The following is a 17141-nucleotide window of genomic DNA, read 5'->3' as shown; positions in this document are numbered from 1 at the left end:
ACCGGGGCTCTGGCTCCACATGTACCCCTGCCCCTGAGCACAGCCGGGAGTTGCTTTCTGTGCAGACGGGCTGCCCTGAGATCTCTGTGTGGGGAACTGTACCGTTAACAGGCACCGTTTGGAGCCAGCTGGTGCATTGCGCAGACCAGGGGCCGAACGAAGCAGGGCTGTCGGCCCTGTGCCAGGCAGAGCATTGGGATCCCGTGTCCTGCCAGGTGCAGGAGATGCCCTCTCCTGTCAGGTATGCTGGGGTAACAGGGTGGGCTTGGGTGCAGTTGGCCCTGATTCATGGTGGTGGAAGCAGGGTCAGACTCAATCCCCCGATCTGTCCTGTTTGCACAAGGCTCCCAACCTCCCCGGGCTCTGGGGCACTAGGCTAATACAAAACTGGATGCCATTTGTCCCCTCTTATTACACAACAGACCCCCCCAGTGCCTTGCAGGGTGGATCTGAAACCGTCCAGCCCCGCAGCCAGCTTATAGGGGCTGCCAAGCATAGCACGAATGCCTTCACTTCCTCAGCTCATGAGATGCACCCTGCGCTCCCGGGCAGCCAGCAAGAGGACGCAGGTCTCCAGAGGGGATCGGGTTCACCGCACAAGGGGCTGGCACCCCTGCTTCTCCACTGGGACCCAGGAGGGTTTGCAGGCTGTGGGTTTTGTTTTAGGCTTGGGAGTGAAACGAAGCCCAGATTCCAGCCCCGTCAGCCCCACACCAGGGCTAGTCCTAATGCCCCATTTTCCCCTCGCCGGGGACCTTTCAGCCAGTTTGGCTTGAATTTTAAGTGTCTGGTGGCTGTCCTAGTTTCAGCTGCCAGGGGTAGCTCTGTCTGAACCAGAAGCTTGGACCCAAACCTGCTTGCAGCTGGGATCCATAATGGGTTGACCTAAGAGCTCTCCTTCACCCTGGATCTTGCAGGGGTAGAGGACTTAGGAGCCTGCATCCCTTGCAAGGATGACACAGGGCCTGGGTGTATCTAACTGTGCAAACCAGTGGCTAGCGGGATCTCCAAAAGCACATCAGCAGGTTTGTGTTTGGGCCCAAAAGCTTGCAAAGAGCAATTTCTCCAACTTTTTAGTTAGTCTAATAAAAGATATCACATCTACCCAAAGAGTGCATCTGCTTATGTCCTTAGACCAGCACAGCTACAGCCAAGCAGGTTCCTCACTCTCCTAAGGACCCTTGCAGATCTGGCCTTTGGAGCCCAAGTCCTTGTGCCTAAATGGATTTTGGCTCCAAAATTGCTGAGGCTTTTTAGAAACTACTGCCCTAGAGGTGACCGCAGCATTTAAGGGGACTTGCATTGATCCCCAAGTGCTGAGCTGCATGCTCAATGCCCCGGCTTTCTTCTCTGCTCTGACCTGAGGGCAGATATGGGGCTGGCCCGGGACAAAGCAGCTGTTTGCTCGAGGCCTGTGTGCCCAGGAGAGGCAGGGAGGCAGGAGGCAGCGCCGGGGCTCTGGCTGCACCTGGTTGAGGCGAGAGGCCAGCGAGAAGCCGTGACTCAGGCCCTCGCTGCAGTTACTCAGCATCCACATTTAGATGTCCCGGCCTCCCTCCCTCCCCCCTACAGCTATTCGGAGCTGAGCCCAGAGCCCGGCCTCAGTTCCCACACTTCCTCGCTCGGCCTTGGCCGCGAAATGCCTGCAGTCCTGGCTCGTCGCTCCCAGCACGCGGCGGACGTGCATTCCAGACGGCCGACAGGCCCGGGCGTTTCAGCCTCACGGACATCAGCTGCATGCCTGGGACGGACGCGTGGTGGGTCATCGAGCCCTTATCTCAGGCTGGGGGATAAAACCATAGATGGTCTAAGGCTCGGGGCAGGTGCTGGCTCGCTTCCCTCGCTGCACGGCTCCACGGGTCTGCGTCCGTCCTGGCCTGGCCTTGCCCATGCTAAGCTGCTTTCATCCTGCCTCGTGATGCTACCAGAGGCCAGTGACGTGCAGCAATGTGGAAAACATGCGTGGGGGTGAGGACCGGGAAGGGACCCTGCATGTCCGGATGGTCGCGGAGGCTGAGACATGCCGGGTGCGAGACAGCGGCACGTTCTGTCCCCACGCGGCTCTCGGGGGAGCCCGCCGGCCTTTCCGGGGGCAGCAAACATCAGCCTGGGGACCCTGCCACGGGCCTGGCAGCATGGAGAGCCAGGAGCAGAGCACGCTGTGGGAGGGGGCAGGTGCACGGATCATGACAAAGTCCGCGCGCCTGTCACCCGCTGCACGGAAAGTGCCCTCAGTAACAGAGCCAGCGTCAGGACAACCACCTCCGTCTTCATTTCTCAAGGGAAGAACTAGCTGCTAGGATCTGGATATAACCTAGGACTGGCTGGTGGGTGGGTGGGTGGAGGATCTAGCCAAGAGGGCATGGACAGGTCTCCACGGGTGCAAAGGAAACCTCGAGCACGCGCAGCTGACGGAGGCAGCGCTGCCTGCCTGAGTTAGCAGAGAGCCTGAAGCAACCCCTCGGAGACAGGTGTGACTTATTCCTTCCAGGTGGCATGGGTGCTGCCGTCAGGGTGGCAAAGAAAAGCCGGGTCCCAGGTAGCCAGGCAGGCACTGGCCTCCATTCCCACCTCTCCCACTGCCGTCCACAGCGTGACCTTGGGTCAGCCCCAGCCTCTGGCCGTGCCTCAGTTTCCCCACTTCAGACAACCCTCAGAACTGCTTCCTCTGGGGGATAAAGGGTTTTAAGGCCTGGAGAGCCGGGGCCAGCATTAAACACCCCCTGCAATGGCATTTTCCAGTGCTCCCTCTCACAAACCAACAGGCCATCGCCTATTCCCAGCAAGTCCAAGCCCTCGTCATCACCCCGGCACCGTCTCCTGATGCCTTCCTTTTTTTGGGAAGTCGCCCGTCCTCTGCCAGGCGCAGCCAGGACCGAGTGGGAGCTACATTATCCAGGCAGGCAGGAATGCCGGCGATGAGATCAGATTCCTCCTACCACTGGTTGTTGGCGCCCTGGCAGGGGGACGGGGAAAATTTCCACCCGTCTGAAGGATGCACAAGCAGCTAAATTTAGGCTGTTTTACAAGAGGGCTGGAAGGCAGCCCAGAGACTAAAGGGGGCTTTATAAACCCAACAGCTGCCTCTGAGCCGTGCTGTCCTCATCCACCCAGCCGGCTATAAAGAGGGCCGTGCCAGTGCCCCCCTGGACCCGGCTCTGATTCCCATTCTCCTGCAGGAGGAGGGGAGAGGCTCTGTTTCCACTCCTCCCACCCCAGTTGGTTGCCTGGTTGGGTTTATTTGTATTTCTTTGTTCCCCCTCTCTCCCGGCAACGTGCCCCGAGGTGGATGAGCGTGAAGTCCTCCTCTGCCTTCCACTCCCAGCAGCACTTCCACCACAGCTCGTCCTCGGCCTCCACGGTCCCCTCCCAGCAGCGCCGCATGGAGAAAGCCCGCGGGATATTCGCCGACGACTTCGGGAAGTTCATGAGGCCGCGCACGGAGCCTCTGGGCTTCGCAGGCAAGTCGGTGTCTCCGGGCTCCGGCCGGGGGTGTGGCGAGACCCATCGCCGCTCGCTGTTCCCGGGGCAAGAGATGGAGAGACATGGGGATGAGGGATGGGGTGTAGGGCAGAGCTGGGGGCAGTAACATTGCTTACCCCCCAAACTGCTCCCGGGTGCAGGTCGTGGGGACGTGGCATCAGATGCTGGGCGCAGCTCAGGGCTGTCCAGCCTCGAAGGGGCCGGGGGCTGCAATATAACCCCTTGCAGGCTGCATGCAGCCCCCAGGCCCAGTGGGACAGCCCTGGCACCCCAAGGAGGAGCAGGAAGGTGCCAGCTATGGGGCTGTTCCCTTCTGCTCCGGTTCCTCCTCCTCCCAGCTGGGTCCCAGAGCTGCAGGAAGTCACATCTGCCACCGTCCCAGCTTCTCCCAGCAAGGGTCAGCTTGGGAGCCCCCATTACAGCTTTGGGGGCTCAAAACATCGGAGGACGAGGGAGGTTCCTTCTTTGTTCTTGGCTCCCAAAATCCTTCAGAGCAGCTGGCAGGCGGGAAGGTGGGAGTGAGCCACTGAGCACCGACGGGTCTCTCAGGGAAGTGGCTCGTATCTACTTGACACCCTGGAAATGCCACCCTGCACTGTAGTCGGTGTGGGGGGATTTTTGGGGGGCGAGGGCCTCAGCCCTGCAGCTGTACTATGGGAGATACCTGTGAGACACTGGGTGAGTGCGTGGGGGAGAAGGATTCACAAGGTGCACGCTGCAGGTTTTCTCTGTCATCCCCTGGGCAGGTGATTTGGGGGCCACCCAGTGAAGATGAGAGTGTCTTTAGAGGTGATTTGCAAGCAGGGAGGGGTTCAGTTCCCCGGGGGGCAGCTTGCAGCACGTTGTCACCTTGAACGAGGAAAGTCTCCACGTCAGCTATGTGGCTCTTCCTTGGCTGAAGCCACAAGCGCGCCGGGACGCCAGCTAACGGTAGCAACCCAGCGGGATCTGTGCATGCATCACAGCTTGGGGCTGCCTCCGCTTTGTAGCTGTCCGTTCCAGGCACAGAGAAATGATGCTGTTGCCTGGAAAAGGAGGAAAAACAGAGCTGAGAGCCGCAGCTTTGTCACAGGGCTGAACCGGGAATTCAACGCACAAAGCAGAGCAGATAAGACCTGATCCTGCGTCACTTGTAGCTGTGCAAAGCCCTGCGTTCCCGGAGAGTTGTCCTGGACCAGCAGAAAGCGAGGGCAGGGTCAGGATCCGCGTTCCCACACATCGCAGCGGGGTGGAGGCCTGGCTGCAGGACACTGGAGGCTCCTTGCAAAGGGCAAGACCAGGCTAGGCCAGGGCAGTGCTGAGGCTGGTGAAAAACAGGAAGGAAAGAAAGAAAAAGCCTGTTGCCTTATGTGACGTTACAACCTCCCCTGTAAATCAAGGGGAAAATCCAGCAGCATCTGCCCTCAGTTGATACTGGTGATGATAAGAAAAGGCAAGCAAGCGGCAGCCGAGCAAAGGAAATACTTCTGTCCGCAAAGCACAGTGAACCCCACCCCAGGAAGCCGGGTTGCCATTAAGATCAACAGCACCGTAGGATTCAATGGAGGGTGATCGATGGTAATAAAAGCATCTCTGACTACAGGGGAAAAAGCCTCAGGCATCAGGGCCATAAGCAATTTAGGAAGAAACTTGAGGAAGGGTTTTGTCCCGGGTTCAATCAGCCATGGGATACTGGCCTCAGTGGACCGACCGTCCATCAGGCTGGTTGACTGTAGCAGTTCAGTCCCAGCACTGACCTGTTCCCTGCAAGTGCAGGTGGGCCGTGAGAGGCCTGGGGTGGACACACGCGTCGCACCTCCAGCCCCACTGACCTGGCGCACAAAGCGTGGGCGCAGCGGCACAGAGCGCTGTGGATGGGGCTCTGTTGGCACGTGCCCATTTGCAAACGCATCTCCCCAGCGGGTTGTCTTCCGCTGCCAGGGACGGACCGACCCAGCCACATCTCCCGTTCCACCAGCAAGGTTGCAAACCCTGAAACACTCCAGCCAGACCCTGTTCCAGGGGGCAACCTATCTCCTCTCTGGGATTTCTTTGCTCCTGACCAGGCAAGAGAGGTCCTGTAGCAAAGACATTGCTGGAAAGTCCCCTGAAATCAGTAGAAAGACCCCCACTGTCTTTAAAGGGTGCTGGATCATTCCTCACATCTAATGGGGAGAGGATATATAACCCTGCTCATTTGCTTCCATCAAGCACATGAACCCAGCCCCATTTTCTGTGCCCCTCTCCTGAGCCCGAGGGCTGCACGTGGGGCAGTTCTAGGTAAAGAGCTGAGTGTCCGCGTTGCTCCAAAATCCGCGCGGGGTAGTGGGGGAAGCCCCTGTAAAGGAGTCGGAAGGATTCACACTGTTCTTCCCCCTCTCTGCAGCCCGTCCAGGCAACGCGGGGAACATTAAGACGCTGGGAGACACCTACCAGTTTGCCGTGGACGTCAGCGACTTCTCCCCCGAGGACATCATCGTCACCACGTCCAACAACCAGATCGAGGTCCACGCAGAGAAGGTGACTAGCCCGAGCCCAGACACCTGCTGCTTACACAGAGCAGCTACATCAGGAAGGATCGCAGGGCCCCCCAAAACCAGAAGCCCCCCTTTTTTTTTTTTGGATGTTTTTGTAGCTTCCCGTGGGGTTTGCGATCTGCACAAAGCAGGAGGGCGCCCCAGGTTCCCGTGTCGCGTGGGACGCGGTCTTCGTCTGCCCACAGCTGGCGCGCTGATGCTGAAGAGCCCTGGGTCCAGTTCGTGGACTGGGGTCCAATCCTGGGGCGGGGGGGAGTGGTGCTGAGGGACCTGTTTGTGGTCCCACTCGTGCCAGTTAAGGTCCTGCTTTTTCCAGCAGAGCAGTTCCTGATTTACACCAGAGGTCGGGTCTCAGTTTGATCCCCTGAGGACCCCGGTGGCATCAGATGGACCCCAGTCCGTGAGGTGCCTTCTCACCCCCAAATGAGGTCCCTCCGGGTGGGATCGAGGCCTGTGGCGGGGGCTCGCTACGCGGGATGCTGGCCCTGAGAAGCCTGGGCTGCACCCCACATGGGGACACGTGACGTAGGAGGACAGCGGGGCTGTCAGTGCAGCACCACCCACGGTGCCAAGCTGCGGAGGAGAATGGCTGGTACATGCCGATCTCCTCTACCGGCCAAGGACGTCGTACCACTCGCATCTGCTTGCTCGGATGCGAGGGGCTGAGGACGCTATGTGCTGGCCGGTAGCCAAGGAGATCCAGGGCCCATGGCTGTGTCGCTCTGCCTCTAGTCACGCTGGTGGGAGCTGATATAAGGCGCTGCTTTCGGCAAAGCCCACCAAACCCCGGGGTGCCGCCAGATGGAGAGCAGCTGGCATTTGAGCAGATGGTGCCTCCTCCGCCCCTGGCCCGCTTGCACCATTCCTGCACGTGCTGCCTGCGTGCAAGGGCCCCAGCTCCTGCTTGCCCAGACTGGCCCTCGAAGAAGCCCAGGGAAGTCTAGGCCACAGTGACAGCCCTTAGGCCACCTCGAGCACCTATCACATAAAATTCACACGGCGCTTTCCAAGCACGAGGGAGTTAAACCCTGGGATTCCCACGTCAGTGTTTCAAGGACTTGACTCGGGGGAGGCCGCAGCAGCTCTTCCAAGGCTGCACAGGGGTAAATCAGAACTAGATCCCAGGCATCCTGACCCCCAGTCCCCGCCTTTACCCACTCCCTCCAGGCTCTCGGAAATAATCCTTGTGTTTCTCCATCTGTCTGTAACCTGAGCACCTCCAAGCCGCGGGTAAACACTGGCTCTGTGTCCCAGCACACCTGGGCAGCTGGTAAATATTATTATGGTACACAAGGGGAGGCGAATGACCTGCCCAAGGTCACGCAGGCAGGCAGTGGCGGCACCAGGAATGCAGGGTGCCGCGTTCGGGCAGCCAGGTGCCCGCAGGTAGCGGAGCCGCCTGCTCAGCCTGCCTGTTTCTTGCTCCCTTGCAGCTGGCGGCAGACGGGACCGTCATGAACACCTTCACCCACAAGTGCCAGCTGCCCGAAGATGTGGACCCCACTTCTGTCACCTCTGCCCTGGGCCCCGACGGCACCCTCACCATCAAAGCCCGGCGGCACCCGGCCAAGCACACGGAGCACGTGCAACAGACCTTCCGGACTGAGATCAAAATCTGAGAGGCGGCGGGAGGGCAGGGGCGGGGGCGGGGGGAGCAGCCAGCCCGGGGCGTCCCTTTAAAGAGCAGCCGGGTCTTCACACCAAGCCCCGACAAAGCCAGTGGGCCAGACTCTGATCTCAGTTACAAAATCCTGGGGGCCAGATCCTGAGCTGGGGTGAATCCGTGATTTCCCCATTGCATTTGACTGCAAGCGGTGGTGCAGCTTTGCTCCAGGTGAGGATCTGGCCCGGGGCCATCATGGACCTCTCTGCTATCACGCCAGCATCACTGAGATCGGAGCTGGGCCCAGCGGGTCCTACAGAGGCAGCTGAGAGGAGATTTTAGCCCGCGCTAGGTATTTGGATGCTCATAAGATGCAAAGCCCTCCTTGGCTAGTAGGTGGTGCAGGCTGCACCACGTAGGAAAGGCCGTTTTCCGTAGGGATGCTGTGAGCTCTCCAAACAGGCCTTTGCTGCTGTGAGGTTTTCATAGTGACCCCGTACGGGGAGATCCAGGCAGACGCATGTGTCGCGTCTGCATAGTTGTGTTAGTCTTTGATTCCTTTAAAAGCAGAAACTCGCTGAGCCTGATCCATCTCTGGCCCCGCTGGAAGCCCCATTGACTCCCATGGAATTATTCCTGATTTACCCCCACGCAGGAGGGAGAACCAGGAGCGTTGACTTCCAGGGAGGACTTGGTCCCCTAGGACGGACTCATCGGTTTCAGCCTACGCCAGAGCTCCTTCGGAGGGAGACAGGAGCAAAATCACTTCCATGCATAAAAGCTCTTGGCATGTCCCAGGAGGTATTGGCTGCTCTTTAAGGGGCAATCCCATGGGACCGGGAGGATGGACAGGACATCACCCTCCTTCATTGCTGCCCAGCCCAGGTCTTTAGCCAGAGGGAGCCCAGTCCAGGTGAGATCACAACAGGGGCAGGGGTGCAGCAATGCCCTCTGTCCGAAAAGCATTGAGCGCCACACTCATGTGGCTGAGCCTCGGGGTGAATCTAGCACAGTATGAACATGGTGTAGACCCGGCCCTGCCTCCAACACCCTTGGGAACTGAGCTCCATAAAAACACAAGCAGCTGCGGAAGCTGGCGGCTTAGCCAGATCCACAAAGGGAATGGGCACGGTCTTGGAAGAAAGGGGCAGCGGTCTCTGTTGAGCAGGGGGGACAGGGGCATGGCCTCTGCATCAGAAATGAGAAATGCTGGAGGCTGCAAGGGAGAGAGGACGGGGGAAAAGCCCTGCTCTGACCCAGCTCACTCTCCCTCTCAACCTCCGCTCTCTGATGCTGAGACCAGGCAAGGTGGACCCGCAGTCTGACCCAGTCCGCAGCCGTCCTGATGCTCTTTTCTTGCATCCTTCCGAGTCTGTGCATAACCCAGAGAGCGAGTGCTGGGAAAGGACCGTTCCCCTCCGTGCAGCCCTACGTGGAGAGGCCCATGCTTCTGCAACCTGATGGGGTAAAAGCAGGGGCAGATCCTGCCCTAGCAGCCAAGCCATCCCGAGTCGTAGTGCAGCCAAGGCAAACCCTGTCTGGAGGGGCAGACCCAGAGGCGGCAGCGGGCAGGAGGACAAGCAAGTGACTCTTTCGCCCATGCACAGGTTGAAGGAGGGCCCCGGGCTGAGCACATAAGGCTCCAGCAGCTGCCGGGACAGGAGAAGGCAGGGGCTGCATCTCCTGCTGCGGTTCTCTTTGTACATAGCTCGTATCTGGTTTGTTATAAATTATTGATCACCCCGGCGGCTGCCTCCTCTCGCTTTGTGCCTGTGCTGCTGCTACCGCTGCTTCTCCGCGGGCCTGAGTTGTCGGCGTGCAGCGAGCCCAGGAGGGCTTCTCCTCCCCGCCGCAGCCCGGTGGGTGCTGCGCCCAGCTGTCAGAGACAGACAGCATCGTTTGCATAGATGTGATATCTTTACTAGACCAACTAAATAGTTAGCAAAATTGCTCTTTGCAAGCTTTAGGGCACAAACACCCTTCTTCAGGCCGGGGGGGAGTCTGTTGGTGTTTGCAGGCTCTCCTGAGCAGTCAGGGAAGCACTTGCGAGGCTGGCAGCTCAGCATGGTGGGAGGCTGCGTCGCCCACAGCCCAGGCTCTGCTACTCGCTCGCCGACATGCAATGAGTTTGAGGAGCCTCCGCTAGCCGGCACCGTGCCTTGCAGAAGTGGTGCTAACGGGTGCCTGCTGGGATGCTCCAAGGCGGAGGTCTCCACAAGGCTGCCCTCCCAGCTGCAGGCCGCACCAACCGGGCAGAGAATAGCCACCTCGCTGCCCTTGCGGCCTTCTGTCCATAGGTTTATTTCCAGCCCGGGTGACTCACTTCTTCCCCGTCAGTCTATTTGTGAGCTTTGCACCTCAGCTGTTCCAGGCGCTGGGACACGGGCCCCTGGGAAACAGGAAGGTCAAAGCCCACCCACCCTGACTCACCCCCGGGCCGTGCTTCTAGGGCCAGCGACCACCCCAGAGAGACCCCAGCTCTGCTGTGGGGTGGGCAGGGAGGGAGGAAAACCAACCCCTGCTACGGCCGCGAGCTGCCCGCCGCTTGCTGTCTGGGCAGAGATGCCACGCGTGGAGGCTGGCTCCACGTGCAGATCCTTCCCCTGCCCCGCTCGGCACGTGACACGTGCTGACCTGCTCTCCTCCACCGCATTGTGGGTGCTGGACATTTCCCTGCACGATGCTCCAGGATGAAACGGGGAAGCTTAGCCGGGCGCTGCCTTTCCTCTCGGTCAAAGAGGCCTGGCTGCCAGGCCTGACGCAGAAACACTGCCGGACCCACCCTTTTCCACCTGCTGCTAATCCTTCCCCCTGACAGCTCTCAGTGGGCTCCTCTGGATCTGCCCTCTGATTTCAGGATCGGTGCCCGCTGCCTGCAGGACCCAGCGCACCCCCAACTCCAGGGCAGAGCTGGGGGCGCTGGAAGCAGCAGCAAAACTGAGGCACGCTGAGGCACGCTGCATGAGGATGCAGAGAGCACGAAGCACCTCCGGCCATGGAGCTGCCCCCCAGCGAGAGCTGAGCTCCCAGCGCTCTGTCTCCAGTGCTCCTGGCCCCGCGAGCTTCATCCCAGCTCCTGCCGCGGGTGAGAAGGGAGATAAACAATTTGCCGGCCTCTGCAGGCGCCAAGCCTCCCAGGAGTGCTTTGTGGGTCAGGCCATGTAGGGGAAAGGAGGCCACGAGAAAGCTGTCAGCCTTATTTATCATGCCTGGGGCTGGGCCGGCTCCCAGGAGGGCTCTGCCGGGAGAGACGGGGCCCTGGGCTCCCAGATGGGACGGACGGGAGGGGAAAGGGCGGCGCGACACCCAGCCCAGCCGCAGGGACTAGGCGACAGAGCCGCCCCAAGGGCACAGCTGGCCACGTGGGCAGCCACGAGACTGGCCCCAGGGGACCACAGGGCCCGGCTCGCTGCCACGGAGGCTTCACAGTGAGCAGGACTTTGCTGGGAGGCAGCGAGGGACAGGGAACGAACCCAGCCCGGGCTGGAGGAACAGAGGCCTCTCTCAGATGGGAACCGGGTTTCGGTCACAAGTGCAACGAGTCTGGCTGTGCTCCTCGGTCCCTGTCTCTGGCTGCATCCCGTATCCTGCCCAGCTCTGCCCTGGAGAGAAACCCCTGACGGCTAACAGCAGGGCTGCTCAACCTTGTGAGACGTGGGACCCCGCTCGGAAAATGCTGGCTCTTGGCTGCCCCTCGTTTCTTGACTACGGAAAAATACTGGAGTGATTCTTCCAGTGCAAAGAGCTCAGAGAGAGAGACCCTAGCGGGGCGATGCTGCCGATTCCTAGCTGAAATCTCCAGGTCCGTCCTGCAGATCACATGTAGGTGTTTGCATGGTGCCAGTCCCGTGCAGCCCCACGGAAAAGGATCTCGTGGCCCCCAGTGCATCGTGGCCCCTGGTTGAGCATCACTAGCAAAGAGGCAAGGTCTGTCTCTGTAGCCCAGGCAGCCTGTGGCCTCTTTAAGAAGACAAATGACCCATCCCTGCCCACCTAGGGAGCTGATTTCGTGCTGCAAATTCTCCTCCAAGGGAGACAGGAGCTGGGCAAGGTTTGTGATTAACTCACACAGCATTGGACAGGGAGCAGAAAGCAGAGCAGCAGCTCAGGCAGGGGAAGGGGATGGGATTGGCACTCGGGGCGGATGCGGGGCTAATTTGTGGCCCACCTGCCTGAAATGGTTGGCCCCCGCCGCTCTAATCCCCGAGGCACAGCGCTGTCCTGGGGTGAGACCCAGACACGGGGCCAGCTTCCGGCTCGGCTTCCACGGTGGGAAATCAGGAGCGGTGCTACTGAGGTCCGTCAAGTCATGCCGGCGTAAAACAGGAGGGCGGTTGCAAGTAAGGCCCTGTGCGTCTGGCCAAGGTGAAGTCCGGGGCCTTCCTCTCTGCGCACGTCCCCTCGAAAGCCCGTCACGGGGAGCCGAGCCAGCAGCATCCATTCCCCTCCCTCCTCCATAAATCAGCCCGGCCTTGTCGGCTCGACTGCAGAGAGACGAGAGCATTTTGTTCTCTGGCTGCACCCTCCTGGATGCTAGCACAACGCCGCGGGGAGCCGCCTGCTCGCCGCTTGGGGCTGCATGCCCTGCAAACCCGCTCGCCGGCCTGACGGGAGGGACAAGGAGTTATCCCAGCAACCAACCGCCCCCTGACTTATGTCACCACCTGGCCGGCAGGTGAGCAAGGCCAGGGCGAGTGTGACCCCGGGAAGGTCACTCAAGGGCACAGGGGAGGCACACACCAAGAGACGGGGCCTTTATTACGAGCTCACCTGGCACGGTGTGAGTGACTGTGCTCTTCACGTCGGCTGCCGGACATGTCCCAGGAGACGCTCTGCAGCCAGCCAGGCTCTGTCCCCCCCACTATAAGCCCTATGAGCCCAAGATCCATCCCCAGCAATGAGCAGGCCTGTCTGGCCTTCACGTTGGCCATGCATCCTGCCTTGGCCCTCCATAGATTTCATAGATCTTAGGGCTGGAAGGGACCTCATGAGTTCATATCTAGATGCCACCGGGTGCTCAAGTAATATAGCACCTGGTGAAGTTTGGCCTGGGGCTAAGGAGAGCACATCAGGCCCCGGAGCTGCACAAATTCCCTAGTCTCAAACCCTCAAGATGAGGGGAAACCCCTCTGACCCCTCATCACGGCCTTCCTGACCACATCATGTCCTCTTGGGATGACGGTGACAGCCAGACGGCCATGGACACGGCATTGGGGTGTTGACTAGGAAGAGCTGATGTGCCAGAGCCAGGCACGGCCAAGGGCACAGGGTTATTAGCTTGGTACCAGGGTCATCCCTCGCATGAGACTGTGCAATGTAAACCCTGCATCTCCTGCTCCTCTCCAGCCATGCACAGAGCTCCCGTGACCTCCCCTGCAACACGACGTGGTCCCGAGTGACCCTGTCTGACAAGGGGAAAGGTGGAGGCTCTTGCATCAGGCCCTGGATTGACTCCAGGGGGTGAGGAATGGCTGGGATTAATAAGGACCTGTACGTATAAACAGTGCGTGGGGCCTGTATTTTGTCCTGGCTGGAAGCTGTTTATAGTTACCACAAGCTTGGGAGGCCTGAAGGGTTGTTTGCAAAGCTCTCTGATGAGCTCAGAGGTCGTTGTGTCCTCTCCTGTGATGGGAAAAGGAGGCAGGTCTCAGGAGGGGACAGGGAAGGAGGAAGCTGGGCAGTGACGCACACAGGAGCTGGAAGGGACACTTGCTGGTTTGGGATCTTTGTTGAATTAAATGCATAGTTCACTGGTTGGCTCACACCAGGGCACACAATGCCAAGGGATGGTGCTCTGCCCCATGTCTGCTAGAAAGTCCTGCCCAGCTCTGCCGGGGCTGCATACGCAGGCGGTCTCTGTCCGGTAGTGGTGATGCTCTACGACACAACTCACGGCCCTACTCCCTGCCTTCTGGGCTGGTTCCCATCACGCTATAGGGGAGGGAGGCTGCAGTCCCCTCTGCATCATGGTATCCGCATGCTGGGCACAGCCTGGTCACCTTCCCGGTGTGCGCTTAGCACCTGACTCCCACGGGTGCCCTGAGCACCCGTGGCTGCAGCCTCCAGCTGGGTTTTCGGGGCATGGCACTGGCTGCAGCCAACCCTGAACCCCTTCACAGCTGCCTTTTGATGCCTGCCAAAGGATTTGGAAGTTTCTGACGCCCCAGGCTGGGGTGAAGGATGCTTGCTGGTAGCAGGGCCACACAGGGTTCCTGAATGATTCAAATGGATTTGGACCTGATCTGGCTAATTTGACCTGGGACATTTAAAATTTTCCTTAAAAAAAGCTGCCCCTTTGCCAACCCGGCACCAGCTGGGAAAGCAAATACATCACCCAAGCAGCAGAGTGGCCCTCCAATGCTTGGTGAAGCAGTACCATCTAGTGGCAGCGGGCCCGCAGCACATGGAGACCCCTCGGGGCGAGAGGCAGAGCATCTAGCAGGTTTTTTACTGAGAGGATCTACAGAGCCCTCGGCATCGCCAGGTTTCATAGCTCCAAAGAAGGAGGAGATCAGTGCTGCTATCTGGTAAACTGAGGCAGAGGTTAACCTCCCAGCAGGCCTACTGGGGATTTTTCCCCAACACGGACATGAACTTGACCATGGTCTTCATTTAAACCCTATTTCTGTGAGTCGCCTCCAGTCCTTCCCCATTCCCCGCTCGCCAGCATTGCACCAGGTGCCACCTGCCCCTGCTTCCTGTGCCACGCTCGGGCGGCTGACTTCGTGGGGGAGCCGGCTCCGAGGCCCTGTCAGGCCAGCTCTCGGCCACCCATCCCATCCTGAAATAAAAGCAAACTACAAGCAGTTCCCACACCAGCAGGTGCCCCTGATCTCAGCTGTGATGGGAGCAGTGACACCTCCAGCGCATCTTCACCTGACGGGGCCAAGTCTTCCAAGAGAGAAACCGACCTTAGGGCAAGCATAATCCAGCCTCTCATTATAGCCACCAGCCCTTTGGCAAGAAAATAGCTGCTACAGTGCTGCAGCATGCAGTTAAGTATGCTTCACCCCAGCGCTGGCCACGTTTTCATGGCAGGGCACTTTAGGAACATATGCAAAAGGCAAGGGTTTTTTGTGGGTGGTCTCTTTTATTGGGCCAACTGCGCAGGTGGGATAAAGTTAGAGCAGCTTTTGCAGGCAAGGCATATTTCATCAGGTCAGAGCGAAGAAGCAGGAACAGTGATGGTTAAAAACAGTGTGTAGGGCTGAGAAACTGGAGGGAGTAGGACTTCATTCCTGTGCATCGGTTCTGTCTGGCTGTACCCACGCAGTTCCCGCGAGGGCATTTGGTGCACTGGACCAGACACATCTCAGGCAGGGAAGGGCGTGTGTAGGATCCAGTGGGTTGGTTGCGGGAGGGTTGATTGCTGTCCATTTTATAAGAGGCTGGGGGATCTCTCAGGGTGCAAGACATCGAGATACAAACTGTTTTGCGGGCCGGTCTGGGAAACGATCTTCCTGCATTTGCTGGTAGCATAAGAGCTGCCATCCTGCAATGCAGCAATGGTCTGTCTAACCCGTGCAGTGAGGGGACGCTCCTGTCACCAGCTGGGTGACATGAAGCCCAGAGACCCGTGGCCCTTGCCACTTCATCCTACAGCACGTAACCAGTAGCTGCTACTCTTGGTGAAGGAAGGGCCTGATCCTTTCTTAGCTTTGACCATGAGCCGTGCTGTGACAGCTCAGAGATGAGGGCACAGACAACCTGGGGCAGTGGTTAGAGCAGGTTTTGGGTAGAACCAGAACTGGAAGCAGAAGGGAAGCTAAAGTCTAAGTAGACCTTAGAGGCGAGGGCCAAGGTGAACTGTATGTCACCTATTAGAAAGCCGTGCCCTTTTCCCCATTGCCTGGACAAAAACAAGCGGCTGGCCCAAAGATGCATGCAAACAGGGCCTTCAGAAACCTTTTCCCCATGCACCGAGCAGAGCCCTGCAGCGACCTGGACTTGGACATCCGCGGTGTATTGCTAACCACAGAAGAACTCTTTAGGCAGGGCCGGCGTGTCGGGACTGGACCCTTGAAGGATTCAGATGCCTCCAGAGAGGCCTGGCTACACTGCCAGGAGGAAGACAAGACTTGCTCTTGGGCACAGGCCCCAGCCTCCTCCTCGCTTCTTCTGCTCCGAATGCCTGGGAGGGCAGACACGGACGTGTCCTGGCAGAAGACCAGGTAGGTCACCATCTGTGGTGGGGCAAGTGTGGGGCTTGGAGGGCAACTGCACGTTTCACCATCCTGAGGATGCGTGTCCAAAAGTTGCCTTCTGCCCTTGGCGCAGCTCACGAGGAAGGTCGGGTGCATGATGGGTCTGGTGCTCTCGTTTTTCACTCTGACTCCAGCACTTTTCCAGAGGGAAAAACCAACCTAAATAGAAAAGGGGTGGAAATGAGCACGGAAAGCAATGGGGCTTCTGACTTGCAGCTCCCACTGAGGAAGCTGGAGCAGATGATCTGTGAAAGGGGAGGACAAAACAGACCAGAGATGCCTTCATCCTGGGCTTGACAAGGCCAAAAAGCAGACCAAGTCACAGCTCTCAGAGAGCTAGCACCTTCCCTCACAGCTCAAAGCACTTTATGCATATCCATTGCTGAACAGTAGAGGACCCAGGTCAACTGCACGGTGTCCCCATTTCACAGGGAGGAAACTGAGGCACAGAGCAAAGAAAGGACCTACCAGTGGTCTCTTGGGGAATTAATGAAGTCGAGAGCATGGGCTACCAGTCCCCTGGCTCCTTTGGGTGCTAGAATAAGGGAGAGAAACCACTACCCTTCTATGCCAAGCCTAACGAGTGAGCCGTTAGGACCATGACTGAGTTAGAGCAACACTGAAATACAACTGATTCCTACTAACACAAGAGCCCAGAAAGCCTTGCAATGTCAATTAAAATCCTATGAGATATAAAAGCAGGTTAAGTTTTACACTCTCCTCTGCAGGCAAGCCAGGTGCTGCGCATGTACTTTGCAAGCAGGATGATACGTGCTAGCCTGGAGTCCCCCGGCTGCGTCCTGCATCTCCTGAGTGCAAAGGAGAGTCTGCGTGTGCAGGACATGTGTTGGCATGGCCAACAGGCCCATGTTCCCTGCAGAGGTTGTGTGTTAGAAATGGGGCAAAAGTGCCATCCCTCGAGGGCAGGGGGACCGCTCAGTGCACAAAGTTCCTCTCCAGCAGGTTTAACAGCGCCCAGCACTTTGTCCTTGTCAGAGCACTACATCAGCCTGATTTCTATCCTGGGGAAGATCTTAGAAAAGTTTATTAAAGAAGCCATCCTTAATGGACTGACCAACGCCAACATCCTAAGGGACAGCCAGCACGGGTTTGCTGCAGGTGGGTCTTGTTTGACCAATCTCATTTCCTTCTATGACCAGGTGACCTATCACCTGCACAAGGGAGAAGAGATTAATGTTGTATATCTTGACTTCAAAAAAGCTTTTGATCTGGTATCCCATGATCACCTCTTGGTGAAACTGCTCAGTTGTGGCCTTGGCTCCACCACGACCGCTGGCTGGGAAACTGGCTCCGTGGTCGGACCCAGAGGGTTGT

At 58.5% G+C, this 17141-nt stretch overlaps 1 protein-coding gene across 1 annotated transcript; it reads left to right on the top strand.

Moving 5' to 3' along the window:
* The first annotated feature begins 2714 nt into the window (after positions 1–2714).
* HSPB7 (heat shock protein family B (small) member 7) lies at positions 2715–8455 on the top strand. The gene is made up of 3 exons (XM_019541439.1): positions 2715–3461; positions 5849–5982; positions 7433–8455. The coding sequence occupies exons 1-3, from the start codon at positions 3290–3292 to the stop codon at positions 7616–7618; spliced, it is 492 nt and encodes a 163-aa protein (XP_019396984.1). The 5' UTR covers positions 2715–3289; the 3' UTR covers positions 7619–8455.
* Positions 8456–17141: the final 8686 nt, after the last annotated feature.

The sequence above is a fragment of the Crocodylus porosus genome, unplaced genomic scaffold (genome assembly GCF_001723895.1).
Source record: "Crocodylus porosus isolate Cpor-Errol unplaced genomic scaffold, CroPor_comp1, whole genome shotgun sequence".
In the NCBI taxonomy this organism is placed as follows: Eukaryota; Metazoa; Chordata; order Crocodylia; family Crocodylidae; genus Crocodylus; species Crocodylus porosus.
The sequence above is the reverse complement of the archived record's forward strand: the minus strand, read 5'-3'. Positions and strand labels throughout refer to the sequence as shown.

What these genes read in the sequence shown, in the direction of transcription:
- HSPB7 (XM_019541439.1), top strand. Translation starts at nt 3,290, where the DNA reads ATGAGCGTGAAGTCCTCCTCTGCCTTCCACTCCCAGCAGCACTTCCAC. An exon ending in GGAGCCTCTGGGCTTCGCAG is followed by an intron (nt 3,462 to 5,848) that starts GCAAGTCGGTGT and finishes CCCTCTCTGCAG; the next exon opens with CCCGTCCAGGCAACGCGGGG. An exon ending in TCGAGGTCCACGCAGAGAAG is followed by an intron (nt 5,983 to 7,432) that starts GTGACTAGCCCG and finishes GCTCCCTTGCAG; the next exon opens with CTGGCGGCAGACGGGACCGT.